At 30.1% G+C, this 19298-nt stretch overlaps 2 protein-coding genes across 2 annotated transcripts; one reads left to right on the top strand and one right to left on the bottom strand.

The window, feature by feature from the left end:
* Positions 1–2692: 2692 nt before the first annotated feature.
* Positions 2693–4092, bottom strand: LOC107903097 (glu S.griseus protease inhibitor). The gene is made up of 2 exons (XM_016829149.2): positions 3063–4092; positions 2693–2970 (listed from the first exon to the last, which is right to left on the bottom strand). Exons 1-2 carry the CDS (start codon positions 3130–3132, stop codon positions 2774–2776), a joined length of 267 nt encoding a protein of 88 aa, XP_016684638.1. The 5' UTR covers positions 3133–4092; the 3' UTR covers positions 2693–2773.
* Positions 4093–14580: 10488 nt separating this feature from the next.
* LOC121217137 (extensin) lies at positions 14581–15795 on the top strand. Its single transcript, XM_041092690.1, has one exon. The coding sequence runs from the start codon at positions 14581–14583 to the stop codon at positions 15793–15795; it is 1215 nt and encodes a 404-aa protein (XP_040948624.1).
* The last annotated feature ends 3503 nt before the right edge of the window (positions 15796–19298 follow it).

Genomic DNA, 19298 nt, shown 5'->3' with positions numbered 1-19298 from the left:
GTAGGCATTATTTTTTTCTTCCCAAAAAAAATTAAAAAATACTCATGCTTGAAAGCTAATTAATATTATCAATTCAAACATTAAATTTATTAATATTATTTTAACGGTAGAGTGATTAAAATTGATAATGTATTAACTGGAGTAACTAAAATTGACAACTTATCTAATAGGAGTGACTAAAATAATAATTTTTTTAAATGTGTGACCAAAATAAGAGCGCCGATAAACTCAGGTGATTAAATAGGCAATTTACCCTATTATGAATAAGGCAAATGATATAATCGTTTGCAATTAATAGATTATAGCTTTTTCGAAATAAGTAAAATTTTGGAGGACTTTAGTTCATAGAAACAAAATCAATTATAATCGTGACTTTAAATAGATTGTTAGAGTTGTGTGATTCGAATCTATCACTTGTTGAAGAAATAAAATACAGTGACAAAGCAAGGGGATCTTAGAGAACTACATTTATTCTATTTGACATTGATTAGAATAGGGTTTTTCAACCTTTAAATAGATGTAGTCGATTTCCTCTTATATCATTCAGTTTTCAACATTAATGAATTTCTCCTCCTCTACCAGTGATTTTTTCTCGAAAGGATTTCCACGTAAAATCTATTACTATTTAGATTTACGACCGTTCTATTGCCATATCGACATTTATTATAACAATCATAATATAGAATTTAACTATTACTATTTAGACTTATTATTGTAAAGAGATTTTTAATGGATTTTATCCATCTTCCCTTGGGTACGATCCTCAGAATGCTTCCTTGTGTTTCGTTGTAACACAAATACTATATACAATTTGACCTGTATACTTGTGGACACTGCTACTTTAATTTTATATATTTTTGATGTAGTTTTTTTTCAGTCAAACGTTCACACATTTGACGATAATCATACATAAACTAGCTAAATCAAGCTCCATGATCATAAATCTATAAAAATTACATGAAATTAACTTAATTACCTTATAATTTGAATAGGCCGAAGGTATGAGAAGTTTGAAGTTTTTTCTTCTTTTGTTCTTAAGGAAGACGGTGGAACAAGATGATCTTTTCATCTTTAATCCACTAAGGTAATATTATATTTAATTTAATCTTTAATTAAACTAATTAATCTATTTTTATTCTTTAAAAATTATTATTAAAGCTAATGTAAGTATCATCAATTCCCACTAACATATGAAAAAAATGGTTAAATAACCAGTTTGGACCTTTAGATGATTGTTATCTACGTCTCCAATCATTTTCTAAATTAAAATTCAATAGCGATCAGATTTTTATAATTTAGTCTCTAAACTTTAATTAACTACTTTTTCGCCTAAATTATTTAATCGATACTTATTATATTTTCATATTAACTCCGTAAATATTCCTATTTTATATTTACAAACTCAATTTATAAAAATGAGGTTCCAAAACCGTATATTCAACACCACTAATAATCGAATCATTAGAATTTTTCACCCTCAAAATTTAATGAGATATGACGGGGATGATGTACTGCTAAATCAATTTCTCTTCTTTGACCATCCTTGCAATTGAGCCACCACTGATAATTCCCTTACCTCTAACTACAGAAGTAGATCTCATAGAAGCAGAAACGTTGTTAATTATCTATTAGATTATTAGTAGAATGACAGTATGGTGTTCTTAGTATTATATTTAATATATATTATTTATTAATTAATATGAGGTGACTGTTATTATATATATATATATATATATATTCTAATCATTGTACGATTGATGTGAGTGTATTTGGCTTGCTATTCGCTTCATGTTATTATGTATGTACTTGGATATTCGTTTTAATCAATTTTAAAAATTAAGCTAACATTTTCTAAGTTTGTTGGGAGAGATATCACTTATTCTAATTAAAAACGAAATATCATTTACAAAATCAAATAAATATAAATAATTAAATATAATTTTTTTTAAATTTCCTCAATTTAAGAGAAATGAGAAAGTATTATTTATTTACTTATGCATATTTTAGAAAATCCAATTCACTAAAAAAAACCCTTCCTAATTGTTTTAGTTAGGAATTATAATTAAATACTGAATTTTTAACTTGTATTTTTCAAGACTTGAGATAATAGGTAGTTAAAAGATACCAATTTTAAGCGCCACGTGTAATTGACTTCAGAATACAATTTTATTTCATTCTGGTTTTTAAAAAATTATCTTATTTTAAAAAAGATTTAAAAATTTCTTCTTAAAATGATAAATTCATAGGTTATCAATTGTACCCAGCATAAAAGATCAACGACAACTCCTATATTCTTAATTCAAAATCCAGTGTTTTAAAAATTAAAATTCATTTCAATTAAAATTGTGCCTTCTTTTAAAATTATCCGAGGTTGCTTCAAACTTGACTTAGGACAGGACCGAACAAAATTTGGTTATTATATATTTGATTTTGTATAGTTTAATAATCAAAATAGTAAAAATTAAAAATTCAGTGACCAAAATAAAACACGGACATTACTTTAATGACCATTTATGTAATTTACCTAATAAATTATGCCTTTCTTAAAATTAATTTGACAAAGTGTTGGTTCGTGCAGACGGTGGCCGTTAAGTTATTTTGTTTGGATTATGTAAATTTGTGAATTAAAAAAAAGGGATAATAATGTATTATTTCCAATTAACAAGAAAAAGGAAACAAGACGGAATTAAACACTGTTAATACTTAAAAATTTCATTATTATAATGTATTCATAAATAAGGTTGAGATGATGAAGTAGTGGGATTGTGTGAACTCAACCAATAGTAGGGATATTGGTTACATTGCCATGAGTGTCGACAATTACAAAAACACGATTGCAGCAAAAATTAGGAGGACCAACTCTTCCTGGTGTCACTATCTCAGCTGTTACTTCTGGATTTTCTTTTTCGATTGTTGCTTTAGCCGCTGCTCCATTTTCACCCAACAGTTCAGGCCACCTCAGTTTATGTCCTGCAACATTCAAACAAATACGTACATACATAATTGAGATTGCAACTTAAAAGAGGGAAAAAAAGAAATTGAAAAGAGGGGACCGAATGTACCATGAGCGCAGCAAACAACATCAGTGCAAGTACCACTTGCACAGGGTGGGTAACGTGGCCAACCAGGCATGTTTTCTCCTTTCTAGCTAGGTACCCTCTGTTATGTTCAGATTCAACAGGTTTCTCTCTTATTTATGCTACAATGTTGTCTATACTTGCTTACGGAAAGAAATATATTTATTTTGAATTTGAGGAATAATTTCTGAATAATTTAATCCTTCGGTTTCATTCCTAAACTTTTTTGTGTAAACGCATTTAGGTTACTCTAAACTACATTAAACTTGCATTGATTCTTATCAAACTGATAGCGTTGAAGTAAAATCTTTTTAATAAACCACTTTTTAATTAAATTTCCATCCTATATGGAAAGCTTGATATCTCCGCTTCAGATTGCCTTTGTTAGCAATAGACAGATCTATGATAATGTGATTGTAAAAGTCGAAATTCTGAGCACAATTTGGAGGAAAAAAAGTTAAGAAACTTTTAAAATCAATTATGTAAATAACTAAATCATAAGAAAATTCGCGACACATGAAATGCACTATGAACTATATAAGTACCCATCTCATGGTTGCAGATCCATTAACAAAAGTATTTGCATCTAATATGGGTCTAACTAATTGTTTTTAATTAGACTCATGAAAGCTTGTTCCTGTCTACTTGTGCAAATTGCATTTGACTGGAATTCCATTAACAAAAGTATTTTTGCAGCTAAAATGCACAATGAGCATGCATCTAAAGGGAAAGGAATATTGGATAGAGAAGAGGCAGTAGTAAATGCATCACTTTCTGATTCTGACATCAGCAACAGAAAGAAGTTGATTCTCGGGGAAGCAAAGAAAGCTTGGGAAGTCGGAAAAAGGTTGGGATTTAGTATTAGAGGGGATGATCGTGAAGTAGTAGATGAAATAATGATGTTGGAAGGGCTGTAGAGTTGTGAAGCACAGAGAGTTTGGGGGTTGGGCAGAACCAAAACAGACAATATTGAGCATTTGATTATAGAGATTGGAGAAAAATAATTGAGAGTAGGGAAGTGGGTGAGACGGAAAGATCTTATGTGTAGATTAAGTGTGGCGTCCAAACTTATGCATCTATTATTCTATTGGTATGGTTTTCGGATAACTTAGTTTGCCCATTCTGGTGGTCGCGTTGTTTCAAGATGAAACTAAATTTTAGGATGTGTTGTTTCAAGATGAAATTAAATTTTAGGATGTGATGTATATAATAATCAGGGTATGTGATTTAATTGTGACTTTGTGTGGTTATGGTTATTGTGGGGTGGCTTTAACTTGGGATGATAGAAGGGGTTGTGGAGAGTTAAGTGATTGAAGGTTTTTGCATCACTTGCCAATGATTAAAAGGGTAGTTTTGTTGCTCGACTTTAGTTGAAGTGTGTTTGATGTGAAGTCAATTTTGAATTTGAGTTTATTGGTATACTTAGAAATTAAGAGGATTGTGAGATCAATTTTTATTCCATTTGAACTGATTAGTTTTGGTAAAGTGGGATTTTAAATTTTGAAAGTGTGCTACTTACTTTCTCTCCAGGTTGTGGTTCTCAAGTCTAAGTCTAGTGGTATTTTTGATGGGTAAGCTATCAATATTGTAATTGCAATTTAGAGGCAATTGCCTTTAAATAATCCTTTGTGATGGAGATAATTGAACTAGTATTAAGGGTGTGGTGGAAAATGTTAGAGTATGCCAAAAGATCAATCATGAGATGGTTGTAATAACATACTTGATTTATCATGTTTATTAATATAAGGCGTTACCATTATTATTTTAGTTTCTTTTCTGTGTATATAAATAAACTGTTTTATAATAATGTCCTGAGAATAATATGATTATTCTTAAAAGTTCCTTAGTCAAGTATTATTGTTGGATAGGACAACGATAATGCATTAAGACTAACGTGTAGTTGATTGATGATAAGGAGTTGTCATTGATATGGAATGTCAGAATCATTACATGAATATGTGTGTTAGAGAACAACATATTGGACTGACCCGTTATGAGTATGTTTCTTGGATTATTATGTAATTGTCACGACATTACTCATAAATATATTTTTCATTTTAAATATATTTTTAATATAATAAAACATTTAAAATATATTATTTTTAAAGTTAAAATTTATTATTTGTTTTATAAAATTTGAAATGTATATTTTAAATTTTTTAATTTTTTTAAATATATTCAATTTTTTTAAAATTATATTTAAATTTTTTAAAAAATATATTTAAAATATTTAAAATATACATTTTAAAATTTATAAAACAAACAATAAATTTTATCAATTATTATGTAATTGTCACGACATTACTCATAATGATTAATATTCATAATGATTAATATTTAGGTTACTCTAAACTACATTAAACTTGCATTGATTCTTATCAAACTGATAGCGTTGAAGTAAAATCTTTTTAATAAACCACTTTTTAATTAAATTTCCATCCTATATGGAAAGCTTGATATCTCCGCTTCAGAATGCCTCTGTTAGCAATAAACAGATATATGATAATGTGATTGTAAAAGTCGAAATTCTGAGCACAATTTAGAGAAAATAAAAAAAGTAAAGGTGGAATTTTTGGCTGATTGAAGTTGGACATAAACAAAGCCTATGACAGACTTAGTTGGAACTTTGTGGCGAATATGGGTTTAATTGAGAAATGGATTCAGTTAATGATCACTTGTATCTGCGCTGTGAGCTATCAACTCTTGGTTAATGGTGACCAATTGCAACATTGTTTTTCCAGAAATGGGAGTGAGACAAGACAAGCCATTATACCCCATATCTTTATCTTATGCCACATTAGTGAAAGCTGAAGAATCAAATTCCAAATTCATGGTATTTATTTTTGAGCATGACAGTTCTATCTTTTTTAGAACGAATTTTTAGGAGTGCCAATTTGTTAAAAATATCTTGGATGAGTACTATCGTATGTCTGGTCAGGTTATAAATATAGATAAGACTGAGTTGATGGTTAGCAGAAATTGTGATTCGAGATTTATGAAAATATTTAGACAAGGTTTGGGGTGAAAGTAGGGATAACGAGCATTTGGGGTTTGATTTTGGTAGAATGTGGAGCAAAGCTAATTTTTTTCAACCTTCGATTAGTAGACTTCAAAAACAGCTTCAAGGTTGGAAAGCAAATCTTTTTCAGCAGGGGAAAAATTCACGTTGATTACTCTTATAGCAACATTCCAATATCTACCATTTAGCTTGTTTTAAGGCTTTGGATAATGTTTGAAATACTGTTGACACAATAGTCAAAGACTTTTATCGGCATAATAGTAGTGGCAAGAGAAAAATTCACATGATTTGAAAATCCAAAACATTGAATCAAGCACTTTTGGAAGACAAGCTTGGCCCTATTTATAGAGGTGCAAGCTGGGTGGTTCAAAATATAATTGTGAAAAAATATTGCAGTAAAAAAAGCATTGGTTGAGAAACTTCCAAGGCAAATGATTTGTGGATTTGGAAAGTATTTTACATGGGAAAGAATGAAGTAAATGAGGCCTGAACTCGAAGTGTGGAGTGGAAACCAAATAATGGTAGTTAATGGCCAGATGAGGGAGAGGGACGAGATAGTGCAAGAGGCGAGATATTGTAACATTCGACTAAATGAGTTGATTAACCATGCAGAAAGGTGTATTAATACAAAGCTCTTTCTCATTTTTTGAGGTAGAGTTATATGTACACGGATAGGGTAAAATTTATTAATTTAAATTCACTAAAGTTTTCAATTTTTAAATCTAAAAAATCAATTGACTTGTGACGCACTTTAGAACAGGATTATGATATTTTTAGGTCAGATGTTTTCTTGCCCATGAAAGAGCCATCTCTTAACTTTACTTTTGAAATAATTTTCTTTGCAATATTCATTTCTTGTTAGTATCTAGAAATTCTTTTACTTAAATTTGTTCAAAATTTTTTGGGGCAAATTTTCACACTTTAGGTTGTCAAGATTTTTTTTGGAGGATCGATTAGAGTTACTAATTGAATTTGTTGAGAATTTTTTCTGAAAATTCAATAGAGCACTTATCATTCTATTCCGCAATCCATTGGTTTTGTCATTCCATCTTCCAATTTATTTTTTTCAACTTCATCAATTATCTTTATTGTTGGTCCGATTTAGTCATATTGATTGCTTTTTTTTTCTTAGGTCTCAAGAAAGGCTTATTTAAGTCGAAATCATCATTCAAGGGGCTTCCAAACTTTCGATTATCCCATCCCTCTTAAACCAACGTGCTCTTGTCTTCTTCTTCAAATTTTCTTTGCCGATCTTTGTTATTTCTTTGCTGATTTATTTTATTTGTTTTTCTAGCAGCCATTCAAACCTTAAAAGGGCTTAGTACCCTATCAAACTCTTTCTCCTGCTTAAGAATCACATTTGGCAGCCTTGGGATCAATCTCCTACTCGGTTTAGGGGTCCTTCCTCAAAGCTGATTCTTCTGCTTCTCTCTTCTTCTCTTTTATTTGTTTTATTTCATTCAAATATCTAACTTTGGGGTTCTCATCTTCTTGCTGACTTGTTTCAAGTGCCATACCAAAAACTTACTGCCCAAGCAATCTTGGAAAAATTGGTTTACAAAACGGTGAATGTTTCACATTGAAAGTTTAAATTTTTTCTTAAAATCAAGTCTCATTATATTTATATTAATAAACATTTAATTAAATTATTATTGGTTCTTTGAACGAGACATCTAAGTTGTTTTCTGGTTTTTTACCAAACAATCTTCTTTGTTATCTTCAAACCCCGATTTGCTTTGACTGTGGGGGTAAACAACTTGAACCAAATGCACAGAATGAAAACTTTGATTAATTTTTAGTGGGACAGTTAATTTCTCTCTATAAGAACTAGAAAACTTTGAGCCTAGCATAAAGTAGAATTTATTCTATAAATAAATTGTCACTATTTTCTAACAGAGCAACAATGCTCAAATAATGTTTCTATTTGGTCATCCAATAGTTCCTATTTACAAGAAAAAAGTACAAAAGTTTTACTTGAACAATGGGTAATTAAATAATAATATTTTACTAGAAAATACAATAGTCCCTTATCTGGAATACAGGGGCAGCAACACGCCTTATTGTGCACTAGGGATTGCCGCCCCTCTTATATGGGATGGGTTTGTTGGGCCTGTCTTATGTACTGGGTACGATTATATGTGTTATATGAACTTTTAACCAACTCAATAACTATTTTTCCTATTTCTCAATATTAATTGATTAATTAAATTAATTAAATTGTTCAATTAAACTATTTTCTCAACTCAATTCTAATTCTGTTAAAGTTATCTAATTCGATTAAAGTCATGGCAACTTCACCGTATTAGAATCTATAAGAAATTATATTTAATTATCCCGTTTACTAAAATTATGACGACTAATGAATTTAATTCTCACTTCGAACTACAATTATTTAATTCCAATAAATTAAATTATCCAAAGAAATTAATTTAATTTCTAAGTCATCTTTTGTATTTAACGAGAAAGCTCATTCATTGTGGATAGAGATACATGTGTTTTTTTTTTCTTAATCGTCGTTTTCATTCAATTCATACTATCAATTCTACATGCAATCTGGTTTGGGTTATATCAAGCTAGTGGAGGGAACAATTAGACATATATAATTAGAGCTTAAATAATTTGTAATTTGTTAGAAAATATGGACATCATAAAAGGTTAATTCCAATTAAAAGTGATCTAATTTGGTTAAGGTTTATTGAGTCTTAGTTATTAAATAAAGTATAGGTTAAATATGTGTAGATACTCTAGTAACTAATTTCTAATTGATGAGCTAATTAGAAATCAGGGCTAATATGCAAAAGTTATATATTAGGGTTATGGTCCCCAAATTACACATAGGTAACTTTTCTAATATTCGATTTTTAGAGAAGAGAAAATTACCTTCTCTAGGTTACTTGTGTGCTAATTTGGAAAATCAAAACCATAAAATACGAAGATTTCAAAAAATCAATGAATTGAGATACACTTTTGCATCTAGTTTTGTTTTTAATTTATTCTTGATGATTTTACATGACAGACCCTGACTCATAAAATTTTGTATAAGAATTTTACGGTTCTAACATAATTAAGTTTCATCTCTTCATCTATTAATTACAACATTATTTAATTGATATTGTGTTTAGTTGACACAATTTTGTTTTTCATTTTAATTATTTTTTCCATGAATTCTACCGATTTTTGGCACTTACTTGATAATTTCTATGTAGGTACAATAGTGTTCAGTGCATTGAAAAGCAAGTCAATTTGTAGACTAAAATGAAGATTTTGCATGAGGGTTGAAGTGTAGCACAAGATTCTCAGACATTAAGGTTATTTTAATAATTAATTTTATTTATTTAATAGTTTAGTTAAGGATTAGATTTATCTTGAAGGACAAGGAAAGATTATATATATATATATATTACATTTTAGTTATTATTATTATTATTATTATTATTATTATTATTATAGGCCTGAGAGAAGTCACGCACCAGGAGACAAAAACCATATCTTTGGTTTGAACTTGGGATTTTATGTTGTAACTACACAATATTTTGGATTTTTTTTAGTTTTCTTGAGTTTTGAATTTTAATTTTGATGAGCAATTTTCTTTCAATTATTCTTTTTTTTGTTAAAATTATGAGTAGCTAAATTCTTTAGGACAATAATTAATTTGATGTTTGAACTATGAGTTAGAAATCGTATGTATATTTTTTAATTTAGTATTTGTTAATTTATCGATTTAGGAGATAGACTCAGTCATCTCATAATGTCGTTTTAGTATCAAAATCGAGTTGGGCCTCTTGATTCGGTGTTAAATGGCATACAATTGGGGAACCAGTACGAGCTATAATTGTCGTGTTTGGTCAATTGAAAAATAAATTGACGTGACCAATTGAGTAAATGATTGGATCCATCAAGGGGCTTAACGATCAAGTTTAAACGACATGCGTAGTTGAGGCCGTTGATTTGAGTCGAATCCTTCTAATTCGCATAGCTACCGAGAAATTAAATTGTAGAAGCTGATTTCAAGGTTATTCGCTTGGTAAGGGTTAGTTGTCGAGCTGTTCCTGCAACTAATTTACATACAGAAGGGTTGATGGTTTGAGGTTGTTCCTCAACCACTATAATCGACTTATCGGTTGGAGTTGAAAATCTATTATCTAGGATTTGTTCAAAGCCGAAGTCAGAATCATGCTTGAGCTAGAGCTTTCATTATATCGGTTTACTCAATTTTAATTTTGTTTTTAATTTTATTTTTATCGCGTTCAATTTATTTCTGGTATTTATTTTATTTGAATTTTACTTATTTATTTTATATTTAGATTTAATTACCTCTTCTTTATTTTCGTAGTTTCACATTAATTTTTTATCATAAGAAATCATTAAAATTAATCAGTTAGTTTTTGTGGGATCGACCCTACTCACTTTACTACAAATTTAATTTAATTTCAATTTAGGCGTAGGAATTTATTTTTGATGGATTCGACACTAGAGCTGTCCATGGGCCGGGCTCGGAAAAAATTTTCGGCCCGACTCTTAGGCCCGGGCCCGGCCCGACCCGAAATATGGGCCTGAAATTTTGCCCAGGCCCGGCCCGGGAAAAAAAGAGTAAGCCCGAGCCCGGCCCGGCCCGATTTTTAATAAACACAAAAAAATATATTTTAAAAATAAAAAAATAAAAATATTTTTAAAGTATTTTAAAATTAAAAAATAAAAATAAAAAATATAAATTTATTATATTCGGGCCGGGCCGGGCCGGGCCGGACCGGGCCCGGGCCAAAAAAGTTGAGCCCGAGCCCGGCCCATTTTTTAAACGGGCTTACTACTGCCTCTTCTCTATCCAAGAATCAGAATCAGAGCCCGAGCCAGTTTTTTTGCCCAAGCCCATATTTTGGGCCTATATTTTTACCCGAACCCTCTCATATTTCGGGCGGGCCGTCGGGCCGGGCCGGGCCGGGTCGCCCGGCCCATGGACAGGTCTATTCGACACCCATCATTAAACATGGAATCATTCCAATAAAGTACCATGATTGAACTCTCTTATTATATAACATTGCGAAAGCAATTTAATAAATATTTGTTCAATTACCTTGTTATAAGTATGTTACCTTCATAGGGTATTCTTAATATTTTTTGGTTAATTTTGTTTACCCAATATTACATTTTTCTTCATGAAAAAGTCAATTACTATGAAATAGCAAATAAAGTTATGCCATGCAAAAGTCATATACCCAATGTATCAGCTTTCAGCTCTTTAGTTATTTGAACTCGGGATTTTAATATATCAAAATATACGAGTCACACACACATAATCATCTACTTAGAATTGCGGTAACCTATCCTATGAACATCACAAGTGAATTAATCCATAAATGGCTCTAGGATTAATTCTACTTGAAACTTGTCCGATGTATTGTCAATACAAACAATCGCATCTATGTCTTTATCTTTTGAGTCATCCACTTCGATATCCAAGATAAAATATCTTCCCATTTGGACTTAATAGACATCATAATAATCTATTAACTGATTTGCCCAATTTTGATTCATCAGACTATTAACTTTTTAAATCACCTATAATACAGGTTATCTTCTCACATTATAATTCATCCAAGTAGTGCAAGTGTTGGTTAAAAATAATGCCAGTGTAACTGACATGAGGTTGGGATGAATGCCACAAGCATATAGGAGGTGTGAAGATGGACTTCTATTGCTTCAAATACGAGAATTAGGTATCGCGTCTAGTTTCAAGAAACCGGATCATTTTTGTTTTCATTTTCTAACAATAAGGAAAATATGTTTGGTTGAAATTTTTTAAAATAATTTTTGGAAAATGAAAATGCGTGAGAATTAGAAAATATTTTTTCTTTAAAATGTTCCGTACTTGAAAAAGGTTAAAAACAATAATTTTAAATTTTAAATTTTAAATTTAATTAATAAATTATCATAATTTAAACTCAAAAATATTATTTTTTAACAATTTTTATATATATTAAAATCTCTTTCCTCGATTCGAATCCATATAAATTATATAGTTATTTCTATTATAAGAAAATAGTGTACCAAACATGTTTTTAATTTTTCATTATCGAAAATATTTTTTTATTAACCAAATGTGCTTTTCAATTTCTAAAAATAGAAAATGAAAACTACTTTTAAAAGAATAGAAAATAGAAACAAAAATTATTTTTAGAAACCAAACACAAGTTTTCAATTTCCTTTGTTTGATTAACCCTTAGCCCGGTATAAAAAAGGATACAGTCATTTAACAACCTAACTTTGGAGAAGATGTTAACTTTTGAAAATTCATATATTGGGGAAGGAATTCACTTGTACCGGGATAAAATTATAGTAGTTTTACACATTTTTGTATATTTTTGTACGGTTAATATTTTAATGATTCAATCGCTGAATTTATCGATATAATTATACTTGTTATGCATGTAAATTTTTTAATTGATTCGATATATATATATATCACGTTGATCTAAAAAAGTGTCTATATTATTACTTATTGAACGGTTCAAAGTTTTTTTTATATAAAATAAATAGTTTAATTTTTTTAAAATTTATGTCAAATTTGACCTCATGGTCTATAAAATGAAATATGAAAGATAACGGTTGAATATTTAAAATATTAATCATACAAAAATATATTTATTAAGTTGTTTATATTTAAAATTTTGATTTTTTTATAAAATTAAATATTAAATTAAAATATCATTAAATATTTTTTTTAAATGTATATGTAAAATGGATTTAGATTAGTCATTTACAAATATAAATAAACTCGGACAAAATTTTAAATCAGGTGAAAGTTGAAGAAATATAAATTATGTTGGCCAAGAACACCTCATCAAAGGATTAAACGACTCGGAAATAATTTCTAAATTATTTCTTTTCCACAAGAAATTTCTAAATTGTGATGATTAATAATCCAAATCTATTTGATTCTATATACACATACTCACCCTTTCATTTGATTTTATATAAACTCTTTATTTCAAATATTAAAATATAAAAAAAATTCATTTTTTTAAAATATATTAGTTTATACAAAAAAAATATTTTTTTGAGAGAAAAAAGTATTTTATTTTATTATTAAACAATATGTTTAAAATAGTGGGTTTACATTTTGAGTCACAAGTCAAGTATAGTTGAAGAAAATAAATTATTTTTATTTTAATAAATTTAAATGATGTAGTAAATAAGGGGTTTTTTGTACATAAAGGTGATATACAATTTAACTATTCCTTTGTGGCAAGGGAAGGAAAGTTGCAAGTGGATGGACGAGGAACATAAATCCCATCTCAATACTTTGTCCAAGGTGGTCTGCACATTGAATTCCCTTCTCTAAGAATATGTCTAGTATCTTTTACCCATCCCTCAACAAATCTTGGATGAGATCCTTCACAAAGCTTAGTTAGGAAATGAAGGACTGTCAAAGCATCCAGTTCAACAATTAAACTCGAAATAGATAAACACTTCGCTAATCTCAAGCCTTCTCGACTACCCCACAACTCTACTTGCAAGTTATCTATATCGTGAAGCCCTTAACACTATCAACTCAGTCGATGCTACATTGAATTTCGAATGAATTGCACCCCATCAGTGTTCAAAATGAAAGCTCTACGGGGAAATAAGAATCAAATTTCCAAGTGTATCTATGTGTAAATAATTTAAATTAATTTGTTTGTTTTCTAATTTAATAAAAGACATAGATAACGGGGTTAGCAAAATGTGAAAACTGAACCAAAATTAAAATTTGATGTATACAAATATACCAAATTAAAGTTGATATATATCATTGCAAAATTTATTAAAATTCATATATAATTTTGGTGTTTATCCCTTTATTTACCAAATTTCCTTTTCTACAAGTTAACAAATTACATTTAAAGGTTGACATTCAATTAGTTGATACTATTGGGATCATTTTTAAAATTATACATTAACTTTGATTCAATGTGCAATTTTATACACTGATTGTAATTCAAATGTATTCATGAAACTTTAATTTTGATTCAATAATACACATTTAAATAAATAAATTCATCAATTTTTTATTGAATAAATATAATCTATTTCTGTATTATTATATAAACATAAAATGATGCTATATCAATAATTGTGTTAATCATTTATTAGAATTAGATCGAATCAAAATTTTATATATAAATTTGCACATTAAACATTAATATTGGATAAAGTAATATATATGTATATATACTATTATCTTTAAATAATAATAAATAACCAAATTGAAATTAGGTTACATTGTTGAAACACAAATAATGTAATTATTTTAGGTACCAAAAATTAATATAATTATTTTTACAAAATTATAATTTCAAAACTTAAAATATTTTTAAATAAAAACAAAATTATTATCTTAAAATCAACTAATAATTTCAAATTTCAAAAATGAGATAAAATTTTGGGATTCATGGCCTATAAAATGAGATTTTTGATGAAAAATAAGCATGAAAAGTGAAGTGAGGAATGAGAGGAATTCCGGTTACATTGTTAGTATTGGTATTGTGGACATCATGTTTGAAGGCTGTATTAGGTTGTGGTTGCAGTTGTCATTGTTCCATGTCCCAATCTTCTTCCTTCAATTCAGCTGCACAACAGGAGCCTTATGTTATTTCACAACAAGACAATTCTTGTACATGTTTGTGTTGTACGCCACCACCAGCCTCGGTTACACCCATTTCGCCACAACCACCATCACCAGTAATTGAACCAAAACCGCAACCACCACCAATTCCTAAACCAAAACCGCAACCAGTGCCTGAACCAAATCAGCAACTACCACCAGTGCCTAAACCTAATCCGCCCTCTGAACCAAAACCACAACTACCACTAAACTCGCCCTCTGAACCAAAACCACAGCCACCACCAGTGCCTGAACCAAAACCGCAACCACAACCACCACCGGTAGCTAAACCGAACCCGCCCTCTGAACCAAAACCACAACCACCACCGATTCCTAAACCAAATCCGCAGCCACAACCACCAACAGTGACTAAACCTAACCCGCCCTCTGAACCAAAACCACAACCACCACCAATGCCTAAACCTAACCCGCCTTCTGAACCAAAACCGCAACCACCACCAGTGACAAAACCTAACCCGCCTTCTGAACCAAAACCGCAGCCACCACCAGTGCCTAAACCAAATCCACAACCAGCACCAGTGACTAAACCTAACCCGCCTCCTGAACCAAAACCAATACCTCAACCACCACCAGTGACTAAACCTAACCTGCCTTCTGAACCAAAACCGCAACCACCACCAGTGCCTAAACCAAATCCACAACCATCACCACCACCAGTTGCTAAACCTAACCCTCCCTCAGAACCAAAACCGCAACCACCATCTGAGGAGCCACCGACACGGGCTAAACCAAGTCCGTCATCTCCGAAACCACCGGAGAAGCAGCAACCAAATTGTCCGAATCCTTCAGATTATTGCCAAGTACCAGAATGGGCTCCGTATATTGTGAAATATCGTACACGGTGTTGGTGTGCATTGGAGAATTTCAGAGGTTGTTTCAGAGAGATTTGGGGAGCAGCATTTAATAAATATATGAACGTTGGTAAACAATGTTGTGAAGCCTTTGAGGAAGTGGATGGAAACTGTCATCGTCTAATGTTCGGTCGGAATAGGTGGTTTGTTTATAAGCTCAGACAACATTGCTCCCAGTTTTATTAGATTGAAATGATTAGGGTTTTTAGATTATTTAGGCACCCAAATTTGTTTTTGTTTTGGTAGCTTTAATATGGTTTTCTAGTTTTTTTTAATTAAATAAATAAAATGAGAGTTTATTATTTATGGTTTTGCATTCCATTTGGTTTATTTAATTTAATTTTTATTGACTAAACGAAACATGTGAACACTTACAAATATTAATTTTAAAATTATTTCTAGTGTCTAAACCAATAAAATTAACTTATTTTATAGTAATTTTAAATTATTTAAAAAATTATGTTTTATAATATATAATTAATATTTAACCCTATAAATCCAACGCACTAACTCAAGGTTGGTTATCCAAAAAAATTGACCAAACAAGCTAAATCAAAGTTGTTTTTACTTTACAAAATTATGTCTAAAATTGATATTATATTTTCTCAAAATTACTCTTTTAAAAGTAATGGTAAACACTATCAAATATTTTAAAAAGCCGATTGAGTATTAACTTGATTAGCATTGGTATTGTTGCCAGTGCAGAAGGACATGAGTTTGAGCACGTTGAAGCGTATTTATCCTCCTATTTAAGAGTTGGGAGGGTTTATGAATAGTTTTAGGTATTTTTAAAAACAATTTTCAAAAATTATTTTTCATGACACTTTTGAAGTTCAATGATAAATTAGCCCTTAATTACTGTTTGATTAACTCAGGAATACATTTGTGATTATTATATAAGTATATAGTATAAGAGATCTGATTAGGTATTGAAGAATCAAATGAAATTCAAGACAAATACCTTACGTGATTTGAAAGATGCAATTGTGTAAGGCGAAACATCACCTACTTTTCTCGAAAAAAGAATAGTATTGGCTTCATTTTTTTTTATTGGAAGTTCACAATATATAGGTCAAAATTATCAAGATTCAATGACAATTGTTTGATAGGTTGGTGGTGTTGGAACATTTTCAAATATTTATAGTGTTTCGATAATTATAAATGAATAACTATTTAAATAGTTAAAATATTAAATAAATAATTATGTGTTTATTTTAAAGACATTATTATTCAAAAAAATACCTATTGAAATATGTCTCTGTGAAGAGACATGAAAATTCCTATAAATAGGAATGGGATTTCATTTGGAAAACACACCAACAAATTTTAATATTTTTTCTTTCATTCCTTCATTTTTTAATATTATTAGATTATTCTGTAAAGTATTACTGCAAAAATCCTTTGTAGAAATTGAGTTTCTTGTTATACATTGCTCAATGCGTACAAAACGTAAATAGTCATTGGCTTCATTATATCCTCGAGGTTAATTTGCTTGGAACTCATTTGCACACCGAAGATAGGTAGGGGCGAATATAACCTTAAAGATAGTAGCTTGATGCACGCCTTGGAGCCTTGTCCTATTTCTTCTTTTCTATTCGAGTTTCGTTCGTGTGGTCGAGATTTTCCTCACCGAAGATTTGTACTAACAATTTTAAGGTTATATTTCATGATGACTACCACAACACATGAAAGTGGAACACTAAGGGAGTGGGTTTCCAACTTTGTCAAACTTGATCGGTTTGATGGTGGCAATTTTCGACAATGGCAGAAAAAGATGCACTTCTTATTATCAACTTTGAAGATTGCTTATGTTTTGGATACTCCAAGCACCAAAACAATGGCACCACAAATTTGACAAGGTTATTTTAGCTAATGGTTATAAAATAAATAAATCTAATAAGTGCATATGTAGCAAATTTAAAAATGGAAAAGGTGTCATAATTTGCTTATATGTAGATGACATGCTCATTTTTTACACGGATTTGGAACAAACAAAAAACACAAAGAAATTCTTGTCAAGCAACTTTACTATGAAGGATATAGGTGTAGCAGATGTTATTCTTGGGATTAAAATAATCCAAGATGAAAGCACTATAGCTTTATTACAATCACATTACATTGAAAAGGTGCTTAAAAAGTTTGATCTTTTCAATTGTATACCAACATTTATACCCATGGATCCTCAAATAAAATTAGTATCTAATACTGGTAGGAAAATTGATCAATTGAAATATGCAAGTCTAATTGGTTGTCTTATGTACATCATGACTTGTACAAGACTAGATATTGCATATGCTGTTGGAAAATTTAGTAGGTACACAAGTAATCCAAGTAGTTTGCATTGGCAAGCTTTGAATAGATTACTTAGGTACTTAAAGAAAACTATTAACTATGGATTGTGTTATAATGGATATCCTCCAGTTTTAGAAGGGTATTCGGATGCTAGTTGGATTACAAGTTTGGAAGATCATGCATCTACTAGTGGATGGATCTTCATTCTTGGTGGAGGAGCCATTTCTTGGGGTTCCAATAAACAAACATGTATTACTGATTCCACCATGGCAGCAGAATTTATTGCGCTGCATCTAAAGAAGCAGAATGGTTAAGAAATTTGCTTTATGATGTACCTTTATGGCCTAAGCCAATTTCACCTATTTCTATCTGTTGTGATAGTGAGGCTACTCTAGCAAAGGCATATAGCCAACACTACACCAAAACAGGGTTTTAGCGGCACTTTTAGTGGCGTTTCGATTAAAAACGCCGGTAAAATTCAGGAATTAGCGGCGCTTGACAGAAAACGCCGCTAAAAATGAGCTTTCGCAGCGTTACTAAAAAAGCGCCGCTGAAAATATGCATTAGCGGCGTTTTTGTCAAAAACGCTGCCAAAAAAAAATCCCAACGACGTCGTTTGGTTGTCTTCGGAGGGCTTTAGTGGTGTTTTTATATTTGCGCCGCTAATGCTTTTACTTTCAGCGGCGTTTTTAGGCTCTCGCCGCTAATGGTCGGGGGTTTTAGTGGCGTTTTTAATCAACCGCCGCTAAAGTTAAGGTATTTAGCGGTGATTTCTTTGAAGCGCCGCGAATATTTGGTCTTATAGTGGCGTTTTTATATAAGCGACGCTAAAGTTAAGATTTTTAGCGGCGATTCTATGATAAGCGCCGCTAATGTTAGGGTTTTAGCGGTGTTTTTGTTGAAGCGCCGCAAAAAAACATTTTATCTTAATTGGTTTATTATTTAGATTAATTAAATAAAATTCAACTTAAATCTAATTAAATATTTAAAATATTCAGAAAAAATAACACATAAAAATAATTTGAAATAAATCACATGGAAAAAATTAAAATACTATTATTTAAAATAATTTTTAAGATTTTTGGATACATGATTAATATATACTGCTTATTTTTTAATTTATATTATTATATATAGTAAAAAAATTTATATAATCGTAAAACAGATATAGTATGATTTTAAATTTAAAATATTGAATTAATTAATTATCAGTATAGCTAATTTAGGGTTTAATATTATAGGTTTAAGGTATATATATATGATTATTAATTTAATATAGTATTAATTTAAATTATATATTGTGGATGTGATCAACATCCAAAAAAAGGTTAAAATTTTAAAATTATGTTTTTTATTAGGATTAAAAATTTTGATGGATAATATATATTATTTAATTT

This window comes from Gossypium hirsutum, chromosome D05, assembly GCF_007990345.1.
Source record: "Gossypium hirsutum isolate 1008001.06 chromosome D05, Gossypium_hirsutum_v2.1, whole genome shotgun sequence".
Taxonomy (NCBI): domain Eukaryota; kingdom Viridiplantae; phylum Streptophyta; class Magnoliopsida; order Malvales; family Malvaceae; genus Gossypium; species Gossypium hirsutum.
Note: the sequence above shows the minus strand (reverse complement) of the source record. Positions and strands in the feature narration are given on the sequence as shown.

Coding starts and splice junctions, on each gene's coding strand:
- LOC107903097 (XM_016829149.2), bottom strand. CDS start 3,132: ATGCCTGGTTGGCCACGTTACCCACCCTGTGCAAGTGGTACTTGCACT. Junction 2,971..3,062: donor TGTTGTTTGCTGCGCTCATG/GTACATTCGGTC, acceptor TGAATGTTGCAG/GACATAAACTGAGGTGGCCT.
- LOC121217137 (XM_041092690.1), top strand. CDS start 14,581: ATGAGAGGAATTCCGGTTACATTGTTAGTATTGGTATTGTGGACATCA.